Raw genomic sequence first — 17490 nt, 5'->3', positions numbered from 1 at the left:
AGAAAAACGAAAGAGACTGCGTTTGTTGGCCTAAAACCCTACATGCTTTATTTCAGTTCTAGGTTTTGCCGAGCGCAAAAGGTCGACAAGAAGAATACACACATTGCCTACACGCACAAAGACCCCCCACGCACGCACACACACACAAACCATATCTCTCTCACACACACAGACACACATGCGCACACAAACAGACAAGTGGGGCCGTGCGCATACAGGCATTAAATTATCAGAAATGAGCCAATCACTGCGCAAATAGAAAATGTATATGATATAGTAAGAAAACAAAAGCAGTAAAATATCATAGTTTACAATAATTCTTCACATTCAAAGGCTATACATATTCAATACATACACAGCAAGGCCCTGGAACATGACTTCAATCCAAATATGCTTTCATATATTAGAATTTAAATAACACAGAGAAGCCAGGCCAGAACGGAGCGGCCCAATAACCTTATACAAGAATAAAAATACAAAACCTGGATCCTAGAGTCACCTCTTTACTCACCTCCCATTTGCAATTTTACATCAACTGTACATCACAGTCATCTGTTACCGATCAGGAAGACGCACGCGCACACACACTCAGTCTGTCGGTCTCACTCACTCCACGGACTTCCTGTTTAAAAACGGCCAAATGAGAGGAGCCAAACACACGCACACGACCAGATTGTCCCTCCGTCGCAAGCCTCCAATCAGCAAAGCATACCGTCACAATGCAAGCGCTTTAAAGGAAAACAGCTAAACTCAGTCGTGCTTTCAGCATAGGGCCGGGGGGAGGGGGGGCGGCGACAAATTACCCTCTCAAACCACATTACCCATGTGGCTTTCGTGGCGGTGTGGTGCCGTCTCCTGGTGCGATTTGAAGCTTTATTCGTAACGTGAACATGCTGAGGAAATTTCGACACCACATCCTCCAATCGGAATCAGCAAGACCAGCTACTGTAGCCAATAAGGGTAAAAGGACCCGCCTTAATTCTAAACGCAGACTAAAGCGACACACACTACAAAGCGTTTAGGCGTTTCAATGTAAGGAGATGAGTGTGTGTTCGCGTCGAGCGAGAAAAGAAGAGAGCGTGTGCACTTGTTCCGCAACAGGCGGGTGGAGATTGCACGAATCGAAAGGGTTCGTTTCCTGCATTGCTTTAAACTGATGGAAAGACTTTGTCTAAACGTGTGATAAAGGTTTTCTATGGCTTGCCTGCCGACATGACATGCTGACTACGGCCTTGCTGCTTTTGGTTGTGAAGACTCCACCCTCGGCGTGTGAAACAACTGAATCTGAACAGAGAAAGTGCCTGGGAGCGACGGGACTGATATATGAGGAGACAAAGACAATATATAGCTGGAGAGGCGTCTCTACAGGGGCGTGTTCCCGTCTGTGATTGGTTGGAGAGCTGTGGGGGCGTGGCCAAAGGGGAGGAGCATTGTAGTCCTATAGGCTGGGGCTCTGGTGTTTGTGGTAGATCTTCCTCCAAACTTCCTGGATCTTCTTGCACCATTTATCAGCGTTGCCGCTTGGGTCCATTAGATAGTACGTCCGGTTTGGCTACGGGAACAAAGCAGCGTCATTAAACATCCGATTTAAACCATGCAGATGTGGCATTATAAGATAAAAGACTGCTGGGACTGCTGTTACCGTGTGGACAAAGAAGGTTTTAAAGTTCTTTGCTTCTGGCCGTAGTTCAGGTGACCATGGAATCTCCCCTTTCAGAACTTTATTGACCGGATCCACGTAGTACAAGTGAGGACCCTCAGTCAGTAGCAACTGCCTCCTCCGTGCAAACAGACCCTACACATGTACACAAAAGGGAAAGACACAATGAAACACAAAAAACATCAACTCTTTTAATAAAGTAAGATTATAAAACATATGGTTCCTGTCCTGGAACTTCCAACAGTGTTTGATTCACTAAAAATAACTAAATCATGCAAGTCAGTCGTTCAATAATTGGTCTGACTACACTGGTTGTTCTGCATGGATCTGATTCACTAAAATGTACAAAATCAGAATCAGATTTGATTTGATTTACTAAAAAGAACTGAATAATATGCATCATTCATTCAGGAATTGGATGGAATACTCAGGCTTTAATTCACAAAAAGGAACCAAATTGTGAGTCTCATTCGTTCAGGATCTGAATGGAATACACTGGTCATGCTGTATAGTTTTGATTGACCAAAAATAATCAAATCATAAGAATCATTTGTTAGGGAACTGGATGGACTGCACTGTTCACACAGTTTTGATTCACTAAAAAGAACTGAATCATAAGAGTCATTCGATCAGCAATTGGTCAGACTACACTGATCATGTTGTTAGGTTTTAATTCACTAAAAACAATAGGTGTGTTCGACTTAAATCTGCTCTGCGCAGACCGATCAATGTATGACATCAAATTACTGTGAGAGTGATTAGAAAGCATACAAAGCCGTCTGCTCTCTAACGGTACTTTGATGTTGTTCATACACACCTAAACATTTCAAGAGTCATTTGTTCAGGAATTGGATGGAAAACAATTATATCTGACTGAATACTCTTACAGATTAACAACAGTTACTCACTTTGCGTTTGTCCACTGGGCCCATTTTTAAGATGAGGTTATTCTCCACAAACTGGTGCCTGGTAAAAAAAATAAAATAAACAAGACAGAAAAGTTACAGAACGCATGCACAGATAGAAAGCCACATAAAAATACAGTGTGTATTTGTGTACCATGGGTTTGCAGCACTCTGCTTGTCCAGTAAGATGCGTTTCTCCTCATCGCTGTATTGTAGGTCGAGCTCCATGCTATTACTGTCCAGCTCATGAATATGTATAAACTGATCCACACTAGGAGAGGGGTTATACGTAGGAGCACTTGTCTCTACTGTAAAGGGAACTAAAGGGGCAGGGCCAGGCTGTGCCACCTGCATACAACTGAACTGGCTCAGGAGATCATCATACTGGAAATAAAAGAGAAAAAGAGATTAAGAATGATCTCAATTGGACATTTTCTGAAGAAAATCAGACCCCTCCACAAGTCGTTTGTGTTGACTCACATTTCCATAGCAGTCCTCATCATCCTCAGACATGGCGGGAAGATAAGCCGTTAGTTTGGGTGGAGTCCGCAAATGTACATCATGCCAGCTAACTGTTTCAAAAAAAGGGTGGGACCTCAGCGGTCCGTAGCCGCCCATCTCATCACAGCCGATCCGCTTGCATGGATCCAGTGACTGTGAAAGTAAAACACCAATGAGCACACAGCAGATCCTCACCAACACTATGAATAGAAGAACAAACATTTATCATTAAATAAGGCTGACCAGAAGCTGTTCCACAAGGTCCTTAGCTTTGGGGAAAAATTTCTCAGGAAACTCGTACTCGAGTTTTATAATCTTCTGGAATATTAGATACTCATTCCTGTGATGGATTAAAAGAAAACAATGTTCAGTAATTGGAGGTTTAAGCTTCTTCATATGGACAGGGTTGATGTTAGGGATAGATCATGAGGTTAAAAAGCGTTCTGCGCTGACAATACTCTGGACAGTTCAAGTTCAAACTCTGGACTTTTTTTGACAGTAGTATAATATCTCACGCTATTGACTAGTTGCACGTGGCCGCCATTTTGGAATTCGGATCAGTGAGTGTACGCGTAGACACTTCCGGTTTTGCATTACGCTCGGTGCGGGGAGCCGGAGAAAGCCGAAAATTATCTTTTATAGTTGTTTATAGAATCAATTATCACTTAAAATACTACTAAGATCCATTACTATCACACGAGCCAATGGCAATTAAATGCACGGATGCATAGTCAGATTAATTAATGAAATACAACTGTTCACGGACAGAAGATTGTATTTGACTCATGCTGCATACACATACGCAATGACAATTATGCCTACTGTAAATATAGAGTTACAACTACGATAAGATTTGTTTGCATAAAATGCAGTGTGAACATTCAACTCGGTCACTGTTGTCTCTCGCTCTTGCTGTCAGATCACCGGAAGTACTGGCGCGCACACTCAAGTTCGAATGTCAACGGTCGCCGTGCAACTAGTCTATTACTCGTGTCACGAGTACCACGTAAAAAAAAAAAAAAAAAAAAAAAAAAAAAAAATATTATATTAAAGGGCATTGACTTCTATAGTATTTTTTCTACTATGGAAGTAAATGGCTACCGTTAACTGTCTGGTTATCAACATTCTTCAAAATATATTCTTTTGTGTTCAACAGGGGAGAAAATCATACAGGTGAGGGTGAGTAAATGAGGGTGAGTTAATGATTTAAAAAAAAAAAAAATTATGGATGAACTGTCCTGTAAAGCTGCGAAAAAGTTACTGTTCTCCAAGCGGCTTTCTGTACGGACACGCAAAGTGAACTTTGAGCTTTAGGATCACGCCTAAACGGTAAAATACGCACAGTGATATATCAAAATGCCTGGCTTGGTGAGTATTCGCTTAACACTGTTGGTTATGTCTTAAGTGAACATGAACAGTTGGGGGGGGGGGATCACGTGTAACAGTATATTGGATCCGTGCAATCAGTCTTAAAGTGCCAGCCACCTAATATTCCTGCTGCTGTCTGTCATTATTGTTAATCAAACAACAAAAGACAAAGAACAATCACTCACTGCTCTTTAGTAGATTTAGTCGGATTAATCTAGAATTATACAGTGAATGCAATGCAGTGGTTTTACAATGAATATAATGTTGCTTGCCAGTATATCAAGAGTTGTCAATTCATGATAGTTTCTCATCATCTTAATTTTTTTCATAGGCCTAATAGAAACACATTGTTGTTATGAATAGCTAAATAATCCCAGTGGGTCCATTTGAAGCCTACTATTTATCATGTAGTATTATTTACTTTGGTGATCAGTTTTGTCCAGTGCTGCTTCCAGTGATCGGTAATTGGCCCCAAAAACCCTGATCGGAGCACCCTTATCCTCTTTAAATCAATATGTAGTTTTGCACATCGCTAATACTCCGAAAAGAAACTCACCCAGCTCTGAATGGCGGCAAACCAGCAACAAGCTGGTAGATTATGCAGCCTAATGCCCAGAGATCCGAACTGCCACAAGAAAAAATATGTTTAAGATAAACACACAAGTAAGCCAAATAACAGTCATAAAGTAAAACTTTAGTCAAAACATCAAATAAACCCTTGTTCTTGGTTTTGTTTAGTTATTGCACATAATGTCTCCAGGATTCAGAAGAGGAGGAACCACTAAAATGCTGAATTAGGCCCATTTCATTACGACGAATGCATTACAACTGCATGAAATATAACCATGAAATATTCATCAGTCGTGTTTACCTCTTGCAGGCAGATTTCTCAGTCAGTAATTCTGGAGAGACGTACTGAGCCGTACCAACAAATGAGTTTGCTCTTGCTGCGGGGAGAAACGTCAGAATGACAATGTCACTTAATAAAAGCACTATCAAAAGAGGATACTTGTGCATGAACGTTTTACACTGTCAGAGGATGATTGTTATGTGGAGTATATGTATTACCCTGTTTGCTGTCAGAGGACAGTTGTTTGGCCGTGCCAAAGTCTGTTATTTGAATGTGCATCTCTTCACTGAGCAGAATATTCTCTGGCTTTAGATCTCTGTAACAAAACCACAGTAACAGAAATACTCAATGTCAGGATATACATATATACATATATATATATATATATATATATATACACACACACATATATATGTACACATATACATATACACATAAAAAAAAAAAAAAAAAAAAAAAAAAACCCCGAAAAGGACAAATAAAACTATTGACAGACACCTTAAAGACAAACCTACTAACCTGTGGATGATGCCCTTCTGATGCAAGTACTCAAGAGCACAAACTATCTCAGCGGAGTAGAACCGTGTACAGGTCTCGTCAAACGAGCCGATTTTTCGAATGTATTTCAGCAGTTCGCCATTTTTAGCATAGCTCAATCCAAAATCTGACAGTACATTCAGGAAAGCATTCGATTTAAACTCAGTGTCAACATTAAGATATTGAGATATATCTTGCATCAAGAAGATAATGAGATATAAAAATGTGACGAAATGTATCGTTGATGTAAACGATATGATTTGTGATATAGAGTTAGTTTTATCCAAGACTCAGCTTACAGGTTTTATAAAGTATAATCCACCCAAAAAGTAAATTCTGTCCTCATGTCATTTCAAACCTAAAAGATTTTCATTCAACTTCCAAACACAAATGAAGGTATTTTTTATGATTTCTGTCCCTCTATTTAAAGTCCATTCCTCTAAAACTTAAAAGATCTACAAAAAAAAGTCAAAGGCATCGTAAAAATAATCGATCGAGTGGTCTAATCCAAATCCGAGATGTTTGAGGAAACACGATGGCTTCACATGATGATGAACAGATTTACAACAACGTATACTGTAGTAAACACGGACGTTCAAATGCTTGCGTGACGCGCGAAAACAACATGAGAGGGAGAAAATGCAGAATTCATTTTTGGATGAACTAACCATTTACAGTTTGGGAATAATCATTTTGACATGCTTTCTTGCGATTAGAACTGTGATTGACTGCACTGATCATCTGAAGCGCATACACGCTGGAACGGCACTCCTCAAATGGAAAGCACAAACATAATTTAAATCACATTTAGTTTTAGTAGTAGGATTATTCAAAGCGTTTTAGATGGTTTATTCATATATATATATGTATAGTGCTCTAATAGCGGGAGAGCCTGTGAGCGCAGCTTGTCTGTGTAAGAGATCCCAACGAATGCCACAGCGTGAGGAAAACAATGAGTTTCAGTGACATTACTACATTAAACTACTATGTATGTTGAATATAATGTATAATAATGCAATGGGGGAATATTTGTGGGTCTTGATATTGATTTTTAATAATAATAAAACAACGACAGTATCGTGGGTTTAGTATCGTGATTTGTTTCGAATCAGTAAACAATTTTATGACCACCCACAGTGCCTATATTGGTCGACCACTAGCATGTGTGTGAAGGATACAGAGCTTCTCTTCATCCTGAAAGGTGAAGAAGAGCTTGACGAAGAATGGATGATCCAGGTGTGACATGATGTCTCTTTCTCTCTTAACATATTGCGCTTTGTTCTCCTTCATTATGTGGCGCTTTTCCAGGATCTTAACTGTTGAAACACGTGCGCAAACACTTTTAGTACATGCTCCCATCCAGTGTTTTAATGTCAAATGTAATACTGATATATCGAATGCATATGAACCACAAGTCTTATGACGTAACGACTTACTTGCATATTCCTTCCCCGTCGAGTGTTCCTTTGCTAAGACAACCTGCAAGTAGTACAGAGGGCAAAGGTTAGTACATTAAATGCATAATACTATCTGAGGTACATCAGATAAATTAAAAGTGTGTCATACGGTAGAGAAGGAGCCTTCTCCCAATATTTTTCCGAATCGGAAATCCTCGGGTCTCTTCTTGCGAGGCTGGGTCGGCTGGGGGGGTAGTGCCTGTCCCTCCATGCTGCTGCCGTGGAGACGGGGCGTGTCCTGCTGGCCTCTTACCATGGGTGGACAGGAGATGAGAACAGAGGAGTGGAGGGATGCAACATCATACTGATGAGAAAAAGAAAGAGGAAGTCAGTGTATTACTCACGTTACTGAACTACTGCCTCTGAGGTAATTATTGCATGGCTTGTGATAGTTTTTATGAAAGATAGAGCATTTCTTTGCATTTTTTTATCATTTCGATTATTATTTGTATTAATGATTTAAATATTTTAGAGAAAAATATTTATACCTAGTTTATATAATATGCAAATTATACATTATGTAAATTCATTTTAAGTGCAATGGCATCACTCATAGTTGACAGCAAGATGAGAGCACATATTCTATGTATTAATTTTGCTAACTCTGGTACAAAACATCTTTTCGAAAGATTAATGTATTTTGTACATTGTCCCTGACAAATAAACTAATAAAATAAAAATAAAATAAAATATTAAAGTTATTGATAATTAACCATTATTTGCTCACCTGGAACACAAACGATTACATTACAAGTTTTTGATAAATGAAAACGTGCACAGAGTGTCATTCTGACTGTAAGTCAGTTTCTGAGCATCTAAACAGTTTTCACATATGATTACTTTAACTTAAATTTGTGGCTCTGCCTAAATTACACTGAACATTCATAATTATACTGGATATCATTGTTAAACTATTAAAAAAGGAACTAATATGCACTACAAATCAATGTGCACTGTCTTTCTCTGCTTGATAGGTGCTTTCAAAACACTGCTTCATTAAGTTTCTAAACCTTTTTAAGAACATTTTGTTTTAAATCAGTGGTTCGAAGCGCGTGTTTTCAGTAATCGAGGCTTCGCTATGTCCTAACGAAGGCTGTGTCCGAAATCGCCTTGTAGGGAATAGTGAATAAGGGTATAATAAGATCTCTGTGAACCCATGAATCATGCAGATTCACTGAGATCAACCCCCAGCGGTTATGGTTTTTACCTGATCAGCTTAATTTGTCTAAGGCATTTGTATAATTAAAATGAATAATAGTAGTAAATCGCATCTTAATGGCCTGTTTAGCTGAGCTATCCATAGAACAAACAAAACAAGATTACATGATCAGTTAATTGCATTTGATAGATTATACCAGTTTCAATAAAACATTTGCAAAAGCTATTTTTATGCATGTTTGGCCTGAGTTTTGGCTGCATTTACACTGTTCTGACCAGCAGGGGTCGCCAGCGCGTGGCGTTTCGAACGCTTCGAAACAGTGAATCATTTCGCGAGTTCAATTGATTCGAAGCTTTGAAAAGCTTCGTTTCTCCCATCACTACCTGTAACTGCAGCTCACATTATTCATAATCAGCATTCCTACAATAATGAACTTCAAAACACCACTATAAAACATGAGTCACACGTCAACAAGAACTTTGGTCAAATCTCCGGCAATAATCCTGTTAACTACCCTTTGCAACCCACGCACCACAATATTAATTCATACTTCATACACTTATGAGGCTTAAGAAACAACAATAATAACAGCAACAGAAATAACAGAGGCAAGTTACATTGCAGGATTTACATCTTGATAAATCTAAACCAACATACCCAGTTTAATATGCTGTGTCTGAAAATGGCCCACCAATGAGTCTGATAATTCACCAATCATATTCATAAGGGTTTTGTCTTAGTCTAGCGATATATATGACGTTATACGTAATAATAATAGGCTGTCAAAAGAACACGAGAAGGTGAAACCTTAAAAATCTCTAAGCCACTTTTATAGGCCGCAACTCTGAGTCTGTTCATTTCAGTGGAAATAACATGCTTAACTAAGTCACTGATAACATGGACGTGTTAATAAGCCGTTATAGGCATGTAGTACAGCTAATTATCCCTTAATTACGGTTTAAAATGATAAACTGAGAGCAAAGAAAGAAGCAAATGAGGCAAAACAACCTGAGGCGACTTATGCTAGAAGCGCTACCGACACAAAAACGGTGTTGTAGTTTGTCAGAGACTTAAGAACAAGCCCTGGCTGTTCTCAATTAATTCTTAGAAATAAACATGATTTGTGTAAATCGAGAGCAGATTTCAGACAGCCAGAACCAAAACCTTATGCCGTGAGTTAGCGGTCAGGCTAACGGCTAAGAAAACAAGCAACTTCATTTGTTGATAGAATTAGCTCGCAGCGCTAACACATAACAATATGAGCATTTATCTACAATGCTCTTTTAAAAATATCAACATCAAGCCTAATAATTCATTCAGAAATCCCTGTATAAATTACGATAAGAAACAAAAGTTGACACTTCCTGGTTAATAGACCTGCGCTTGTTTAGGGGACTAGCGGGCTAATGAAGCTAAATGCTAAGCAAAAGAGTCGGGTCGCAAGCGTCCCGCGCCACCCCCCAAAAAAACGCCGTTACAAGCAGCGCGCGCAACGCGGCGCGAGACGGCTTCGAGCACGCGTTCCCAACACGCTAGCGGTACTCACAATCTGACTCGTGGCTCTTGCCATGGAAGTTTTCCGCGGGTAATTTATTTGGGATTAAATAATTGTGAAGACTGGAGTCATGGCCGCCCTCTCTGCGCCTTCGCTTCACGGCTGTGACGTCACGCCACAACAACATTACTGCAGTCGAGAGGAAAAAAAAAAAAAAAAATTGCCGCGCGCCCCCAAACGGCGAATCCCCAAAATTCCATGTACATCCATCTTTTTCCAACACCCCATGACGCTTTGCGCGAATTATGGGTGTAACTTAACTTCCGTTAAACAGTCAGCGTAAGGTTCGTTTTCAAAAACTGGGTATAATGAAAATGACATTCACATTCATTATTCTATTCACCATTCAACCGTCGGATATTTAAAAGTGTAAAAAAGCAAGACCATAACCGCCGATTATTTCCGCAGCAATATTATGGACTTGTTAAATATCACTGTGGTAATGTAGTTATTATGTATCATGATACGTTGCCTTACTAAAAAATAATAATTAACTGTGACATTGAGTGATTGACTCTTTCACATTTCCGGGTTTCTCAGAAGCGGAAGTCGTCATAGATGGGTAAACTTCTAAAGTGGTGAATGACTGAGAGACATTAAATAAATGTTTAATGTTTCCATTTGCTCACAAAGCAAAAGAAAAACTAGTGTTTTCCACAACTTTTAAAAGAGGAAAAAAATAGAAAGAGATTGATAACGGCAGTCAGAAGAGAGAAAGATGTCAACTTTACCATCACACCCTCACAGCAGCATTAACTCGTTTTTTTTTTTTTTTTTTTTTTTTTTGGTAATTGGATGCAACGGTAATATATACATACATTTCTTTAAAAATGTAAATATAAAAAACTGCAGAATTTACAATGCTAAAAAGGTTAGACAATAAATATTGTATTACCTTCTTTAGAAAGTAAATACTGCTAATAGGGATTGGAAGTGAAAAGAGGAGACAATTAGGCTACATTTGAAAGAATCCATGTGAAAGTAAACCTGGAAAGAAACATGAGGATTTTGGGGAGAAAACGAGAGCTCATTCAGTCAAACTGAGGGATAAGGATTATTTGTAGAGCAAATTTATGATTTTAATTTTTTTTTTTGGAGTAGAACTTCCCCAAACCGGAAGTGCCACCCATAATCTACTTGAACGCAGTAATCTCCTTAGGCAAAAGGTGGATCAGTGTTAAAGGGATAGTTCACCCAAAAATGAAAATTCTGTCATTATTACTCACCCTCATGTCGTTCCAAACCCATAACACTTTCGTTCATCTTCAGAACACAAATTAAGATCTTTTTGATGAAATCTGAGATCTTTCTGTCCCTCCATTGACAGCTACGCAACTGACACTTTAAAGCTTCAAAAAGGTCATAAAGAGATCATAAAACTAATCCATATGAATTTAGTGGTTTAGTCTAAATTTTCTGAAGAGACTCGATCGCTTTATATGATGAACAGATTTAATTTAGGCTTAGCTGTCAATGGAGGGAGAGAAAGCTCTCAGAATTCATCAAAAAAAATATCTTTTGTGTTCCGAAGATGAACGAAAGTGTTACGGGTTTGGAACGACATGAGGATGAGAGATGACAGAATAATTAATTACAGAATTTTAATTTTTGGATGAACTAACCCTTAACTGAAGGCGTTTTGCAGCTGTGCATCAGCAGATCTGTGTTCACCCTTATTTTGTATTACTTTAAACCTACACTCCACTAACACAACGTACTCTAATGTTTTTTGGACGTATGGTCTTATGGTAATATTAAGGACATAACCATTGTAATAATGTCATTGTTTTCTTTGAAGTTCAGAAAACAGTGTAAACCATAACGACAAATAAAATTAAACTAAATGCATTAAAATCATTAAATGTATTAAAATCATTGAATAGATTAAAATAAAAATAATAAAAAAATGTAAGTAAATAAATAAATAATACATCTAACAATACAGCACCAAAGTATGAACAATACCATTTTCAAAGTATGAATTGGGTCTTTATGCATGAAAATATATAGCTGCCTTTTAATTATTTATCATATTTTTTGTGGTTTTGTGGCATCTAAGATTGAAGACCCCTCGTATAGAGTATCCATGATGGCTGTTCATGAGTTCACTAGCTGATGCTGGATTTACATGCAACTAACTTAAAATACACAGGCTGGTTTAAAGAAAGTGGAACTCAAATCAGCAAAACACTTTGCAAACTTAACACGAATGCAGCATATTATAAACAATTTAAATATTTAATTCTGCTTATAAACAATAATTGCAATAATAATGTTATTACAGTTTGAGAAGATTCTTCTCATGAACAAACAGCACATTTTGCACATAATAAAAAGTCTTTGGGGAAGTTGCTTGCTGAAACCTTGACTACACTATCCGATTACTCCGGTTTGTTTAACCTACTAGTTCCATCTTTCAACATTTGCAAACACTCAGAAAACAGAAGTCTGCTTGTGTCAAGTGAAGGTCAGTGTTACTAAATAAGTCACTGATAGTCCTTCTTCCCCAAAGGTTTCATTTTAAGATTACACAAACCAAGACTACTGATCACTTTCATCATCATCCTCTTCCTCTTTACTCTTCTGTTCTTCCTCCTCACAATCTTCTTCTTCCTCTGATGTCTCGTCACTGTCATCATCATCCTCAGCCCTGAGAGAACAAACACACACAGATTACTTTGACTTCTCAGGTTGAAATTAAACAAAATTCATAGTAGAATCATAATAATTAATAAAGAGTCTCACTGGACTGGCCTGTTGAGGTTCAAAAAGTCTCTTCCTGAGTCCACATCGAAAGGATCTGGGGACACAAACACATAACAAACATTAAGTTATTTTAAAAACCCTAGTATATTTGATTGTTTTAAAGAGGCCCAATCACGCCCCATTTCAAAGTCTACTGGTCTCATAGAATAGGTGTTTTCCAATACTTGACACTGTTGCAGCTCCTCTCTTCCCAGTTTGTCAGTAGGCGCGTTTCCATTACAGATTTGCGCAAAACTTTTGCAATTTTTTTCTAAATGTCAACAAAAAACTATTTCGTTTCCATTAACCAATAGCCTGGGTGCCAGCCCGAACCCCGCCCACAATATTTTTTGGTCGGGAAGTTCGGTCTGGACTCGCTCCGTTGAGGAGCTATTATGCCCGAACAAAAATTGTTCGGACCAATCAAATTGTCAGGGCGGGCTTTATACGATGATGGACAGATGAGCAACGGTAACGTAATCACCTACGTCACCAAAGAGTGCTTGATTTGAATTAGTTTACAACAAAGACGAGTGCAGCTGGAGAATTGAGATTTCACGAGTTCACATTTACAAATAAGTCAGATAGAATAAATGCATATATAAGATTTCACGAGTTCACATAAATAAGTCAGATAGACTAAATGCGTATATGACGTGCTGTCCGAGGGCTGTGGGCTCGGTAGCCATACTCCCCCATGTTCCTGGTTGTGAGAGAACAAGACAAGAGTGAGGATTCGGGGTGGTGGAGGGATGCTGAAAAACTGTCAAGGAGTGTTAGGTAAGTTGACAGAGTGAATATGCTTCCTCATGCTGATAGATAGGGGTAACGTTAAACATGGTATTGTTTGATGACAAGTTGATATTGGATTGATTATTTGTACGTGCTTCTCCCGAACTTTGTTTATGAAACATCATGTGTAGATTCCGCCATCGCGTCTGTTATAGAAGATATCCACAGCGCATTCATTTTAAAAGAGGAACAGAGAGCCGCGACATTTTGTTGGTTGAAAATATGAATGAAGAACATGCGTCATTTACTCCGTTGCTCTGATTGCTTGTAGGTCTATCCAATTGAGTGCAGAGTTTTTTTTTTTTCCTGGTTCGGTTGAGACACGCCCCATAATCAAATCTCTATGGAGCAGTCTCAGACTCACATTCTGACTAGAATATGAGTATGACGAAGTCAGGCTAATTAACCAATGTTATGCGATTAAAACTTCATTTTTTCCTCTCGCGATAAGTAAAGTCATTCCAAAAACCACGGCAACGGACGTTGGTAGGATTATGTACTATATCCCAGCCATTGCACTAGCCATTATTATTAATCGAAGGAGATGTATGTGTGTTTTCAAAGCATTAATGGTAGGGAACGACCCTTATTATACTTGTGAGCGGCACATATGAGGTGTTTCATTTCATTTCTGCTTCGAGGTCTTGATTGTGGCATATATTTGAGGTTTAGAATCCATTATTCCTGTAATTCTTTAGTCTTTTATGAGTTTAATAAAGAGCTCTGTCTCGTATTCTGTCCAAACACACCACGTCATCTACGTCAGGTGACCTGTAAATGCGCAAAAACTGTTTCCACTGCGGTTTTGCGAAATATTTCTTTTTCGAATTGCCTGAAAAACCTCCTCATGCGAGCGTAAAAACTTTTTTGCGATAAATGGAAGTTTTTGCGAAATTGACGTGTTTCCATTGGGCGTATTTTCAATTCGCAATTTCAATTTGCACAATTTGAAGGGTAATGGAAACGCAGCTAGTGATGCTCTGGGGTGCATTTCCCAAAAGCGTCATTAGCCAACAACGGTTGTTGGTAATATAGGAACTTGCGACCACAGCTGGCTTTGGGAAACACACCCCTGTTTAGTTCCCCCTCCTTCTGAAAAATCACAATGTGTTCTGTTTGCCAGCTAGACCAGTGTGTTGTGATTGGTCAACCGCTTTGAACGTGTTTGGGAAATGTCCCGCCCGTTACCATAACCGGGAGTTTCAACACACTGCTAACGCAACTCACCCAACTCAACAGCGTTTCAGGGAGTTTAGAAATGGTGCGCACCAACTCCCTTTGGAGGGACTTTGTGCTGTGGAACTTTGCAGAGCTTTTTCATGCTCAAACAGCAACATTACACGCTAAAGAAAGATGTAAATTTAAAAAAAGCATAATAGCACCCCATTGGAACGTACCTATCTCCTCTTCCTGAGGAGTTTCACTGAGAAACTCTTTCTCCACAGCCAGTAGTTCCTCTTCGGATTGGCTGGAAGCGTAACGCTCTAGAAGAGTCTTGTTCAGCTCCAAAAATCCCAAACCCCACTTAAACTTCCTCAGCAGGAGCACAGCCAGGTCACGAAATCCTGATGCATGATCACATAAAGACACATACACGTCAATACACAAATAAATGTCCATCTTTAATCTCAGTTGCTATCATTATGGCATATTACGTTCTTGAGCCTCCAAGGCTGCATATATTTAGTCAAAAATAAATAAATGCAAAAAAATATTTTGACATGTAATTTATTCCTATATTGCACTTCATTATTCATTACTGTCACATGATCCTTCAGAAATCACTCTAATATGTTGATTTGCTGCTCAAGAAACATTTCTGATTATAAACAATGTTGAAAACAGTTGTGCTGCTTCATATTTTGTGGAAACAGTTTTTTTATGATTCTTTGTAAAAAAAAAAAAATTGTTTAAAACAATTAATTTTTTTGTAACAATTTTAAAGTCTTTATTGTCATTATTGACCAATAAACCTTGCTGAATCACCAAACTTTTGAACATAGTGTATATATCACTAATATCAGCATCATTTTGGCCATTTGTGACCACTCTCTCTAGTCAGTTTTAACCGCCATTGAAATGCATAATGCTTAACCACTGCTATAATACATACAAACCCATATGACAATAGCAGGGAGAGGGAAAGCTAAAGCTGGGAGCTGCTTACCCACAATGCAGAAGGTGGCAGCATAAGCCTCGACGCAGGACAGCTTGCACGGCTTTCCGTAGTTTACAGGATTTGCCGCGACTAAGAACGGCAAAAGCCTCGGATGTGAGCCAATCATTTTGCTGAAAGGCGTATCTTCAAGCCGTGCCCATGAGCAGTCAATCACTGCCAGCCCAGCCTGTGCCACAATCTCCCTGGAAATGAAGAATATTACAGATTCAGATTTGAGACATTTTCTGTCATATTTATCTACACAACAGTTCAAAAGTTTGGGGTCAGTATGTTTTTTCAAATGTTTTAATAACAGTAAAAACAGTAATAGGCCTATTGTGAAATATTATTACAATTTAAAGTAGCTCTTTTCTATTATAATTTTTTTTTTAAATGTACTTTATTCCTGTGATCAAAGCTGAATTTTCAGCATTATTACTCCAGTCTTCAGTGTCACGTGATCCTTCAGAAATCATTCTAAAATGCTGATTTGCTGCTCAAGAAATATATATATATATATATATATATATATATATATATATATATATATATATATAAACTAAATTTATATAAAAAAAAAAAAAAATGAAACATCACTGAACTTCCTGGCAAACTTTTTTGCATTATTTTTCTGTTATCTCTGTAAAGCTGCTCTGAAACAATCTGTATTGTAAAAAGCGCTATATAAATAAATGTGACTTGACTTGACCTGTCTGCAGGTGTAACATATCTGGTTCCCATCGGGCTGAGGATCAGGCCATTGAAGCGCTGGTTGAGTCGAAGGCAGCGCACTAAACCTTTCCTGGCCAGCTTCCGTCCTGTGCAGCGTTTAGGGTCACAGTGACCCAGATCCCACATGGCCAATGGACAGGGAAACTTCACACCTCCTGAAGCCCCTGAATCTGCATCCTCACTGGCTGAAGAAAAAAACACACACATACACTGACAACATATAACCTCATGTGTGTCAAGCTTTATTACAGAGAGTAATTCAGTCTGTGACATAAATCTGAGCTGATATGTTTAAAAAACATGACAATGTTAAATGCACTCCCTTAAAGGGAGAGTTCACCCAAAAATGAAAATTCAGTCATCATTTACTCGCCCTCAAGTTGTTCCAAACCTGTATGAATTTCTTTCTTTTGATGAAACAGTTGATGAACCCCATTGACTTCCATAGTATTTATGAAGTCAATGGGGTCCATCAACTATTTGGTTACCAACATTCCTTAAAAATATATTCTTTTGTGTTCAGCAGAGTAATGTAATTCATACAGGTTTGGAACAACTTGAGGGCGAGTAAATGATGACTGAATTGTCATTTTTGGGTGAACTATCCCTTTAACATATCTATCCAAACTGGCATGACAACCACAGACCTTGCAGAGCCTCGTGCATCTCCTCTGTGAAGGTTTCTAATGATTTCCCCTTCATCCTGTGTCGTGTGTCTTTGCCCTTGTGAACCGCTCGCTCACATTTACCCTGTTTTTTACGTCGCATATCTGAAATTCACCTTATTTTTGTTTTAGGAATAAAAACTTCAACTTTCAGACGTGTGAAGAAGCTATTTAAAGGGTCGACTGTATTATAACCTATTTAACCATCTTACAAATTATAACACACCAAAAATGTATCTACTTTACGCTGATCACGGCATACAAATGCCTTTAAATAAAATCCCAAAGATTTATTCTGACACGCTGGTTCGTGAGGCCAAAACACGGTGACGCAATGAAACATGGCTCTTACTGTGACCAAGCACAAAAGACGCTAATTTATTTAAATTACATCAATATTAATATT

The 17490-nt window shown here is 38.5% G+C and overlaps 2 protein-coding genes across 4 annotated transcripts; both read right to left on the bottom strand.

Annotated features, from left to right (window-relative positions):
* Positions 1–303: 303 nt before the first annotated feature.
* Positions 304–10220, bottom strand: pdpk1b (3-phosphoinositide dependent protein kinase 1b). 2 transcript variants are annotated; one of them, XM_079863027.1, is made up of 14 exons: positions 9984–10220; positions 7388–7582; positions 7258–7300; positions 7000–7137; positions 5804–5948; positions 5503–5600; positions 5306–5381; positions 4991–5059; positions 3310–3406; positions 3046–3219; positions 2720–2949; positions 2569–2626; positions 1643–1795; positions 304–1552 (listed from the first exon to the last, which is right to left on the bottom strand). In XM_079863027.1, exons 1-14 carry the CDS (start codon positions 10005–10007, stop codon positions 1439–1441), a joined length of 1614 nt encoding a protein of 537 aa, XP_079719153.1. In that variant the 5' UTR covers positions 10008–10220; the 3' UTR covers positions 304–1438. The 2 variants fall into 2 exon arrangements, with proteins under 2 accessions (XP_079719153.1, XP_079719154.1); XM_079863028.1 differs by having other exon boundaries at positions 9095–10098.
* Positions 10221–11963: 1743 nt separating this feature from the next.
* Positions 11964–17439, bottom strand: tsr3 (TSR3 ribosome maturation factor). Of its 2 annotated transcripts, none has more exons than XM_079863046.1 (6): positions 17067–17439; positions 16397–16604; positions 15697–15890; positions 14927–15094; positions 12738–12792; positions 11964–12642 (listed from the first exon to the last, which is right to left on the bottom strand). In XM_079863046.1, the coding sequence occupies exons 1-6, from the start codon at positions 17185–17187 to the stop codon at positions 12534–12536; spliced, it is 855 nt and encodes a 284-aa protein (XP_079719172.1). In that variant the 5' UTR covers positions 17188–17439; the 3' UTR covers positions 11964–12533. The 2 variants fall into 2 exon arrangements, with proteins under 2 accessions (XP_079719172.1, XP_079719173.1); XM_079863047.1 differs by having other exon boundaries at positions 12214–12642; positions 12747–12792; positions 17067–17417.
* Positions 17440–17490: the final 51 nt, after the last annotated feature.

This window comes from Squalius cephalus (assembly GCF_949319135.1).
Source record: "Squalius cephalus genome assembly, chromosome: 25".
In the NCBI taxonomy this organism is placed as follows: Eukaryota; Metazoa; Chordata; class Actinopteri; order Cypriniformes; family Leuciscidae; genus Squalius; species Squalius cephalus.
The sequence above is the reverse complement of the archived record's forward strand: the minus strand, read 5'-3'. Positions and strand labels throughout refer to the sequence as shown.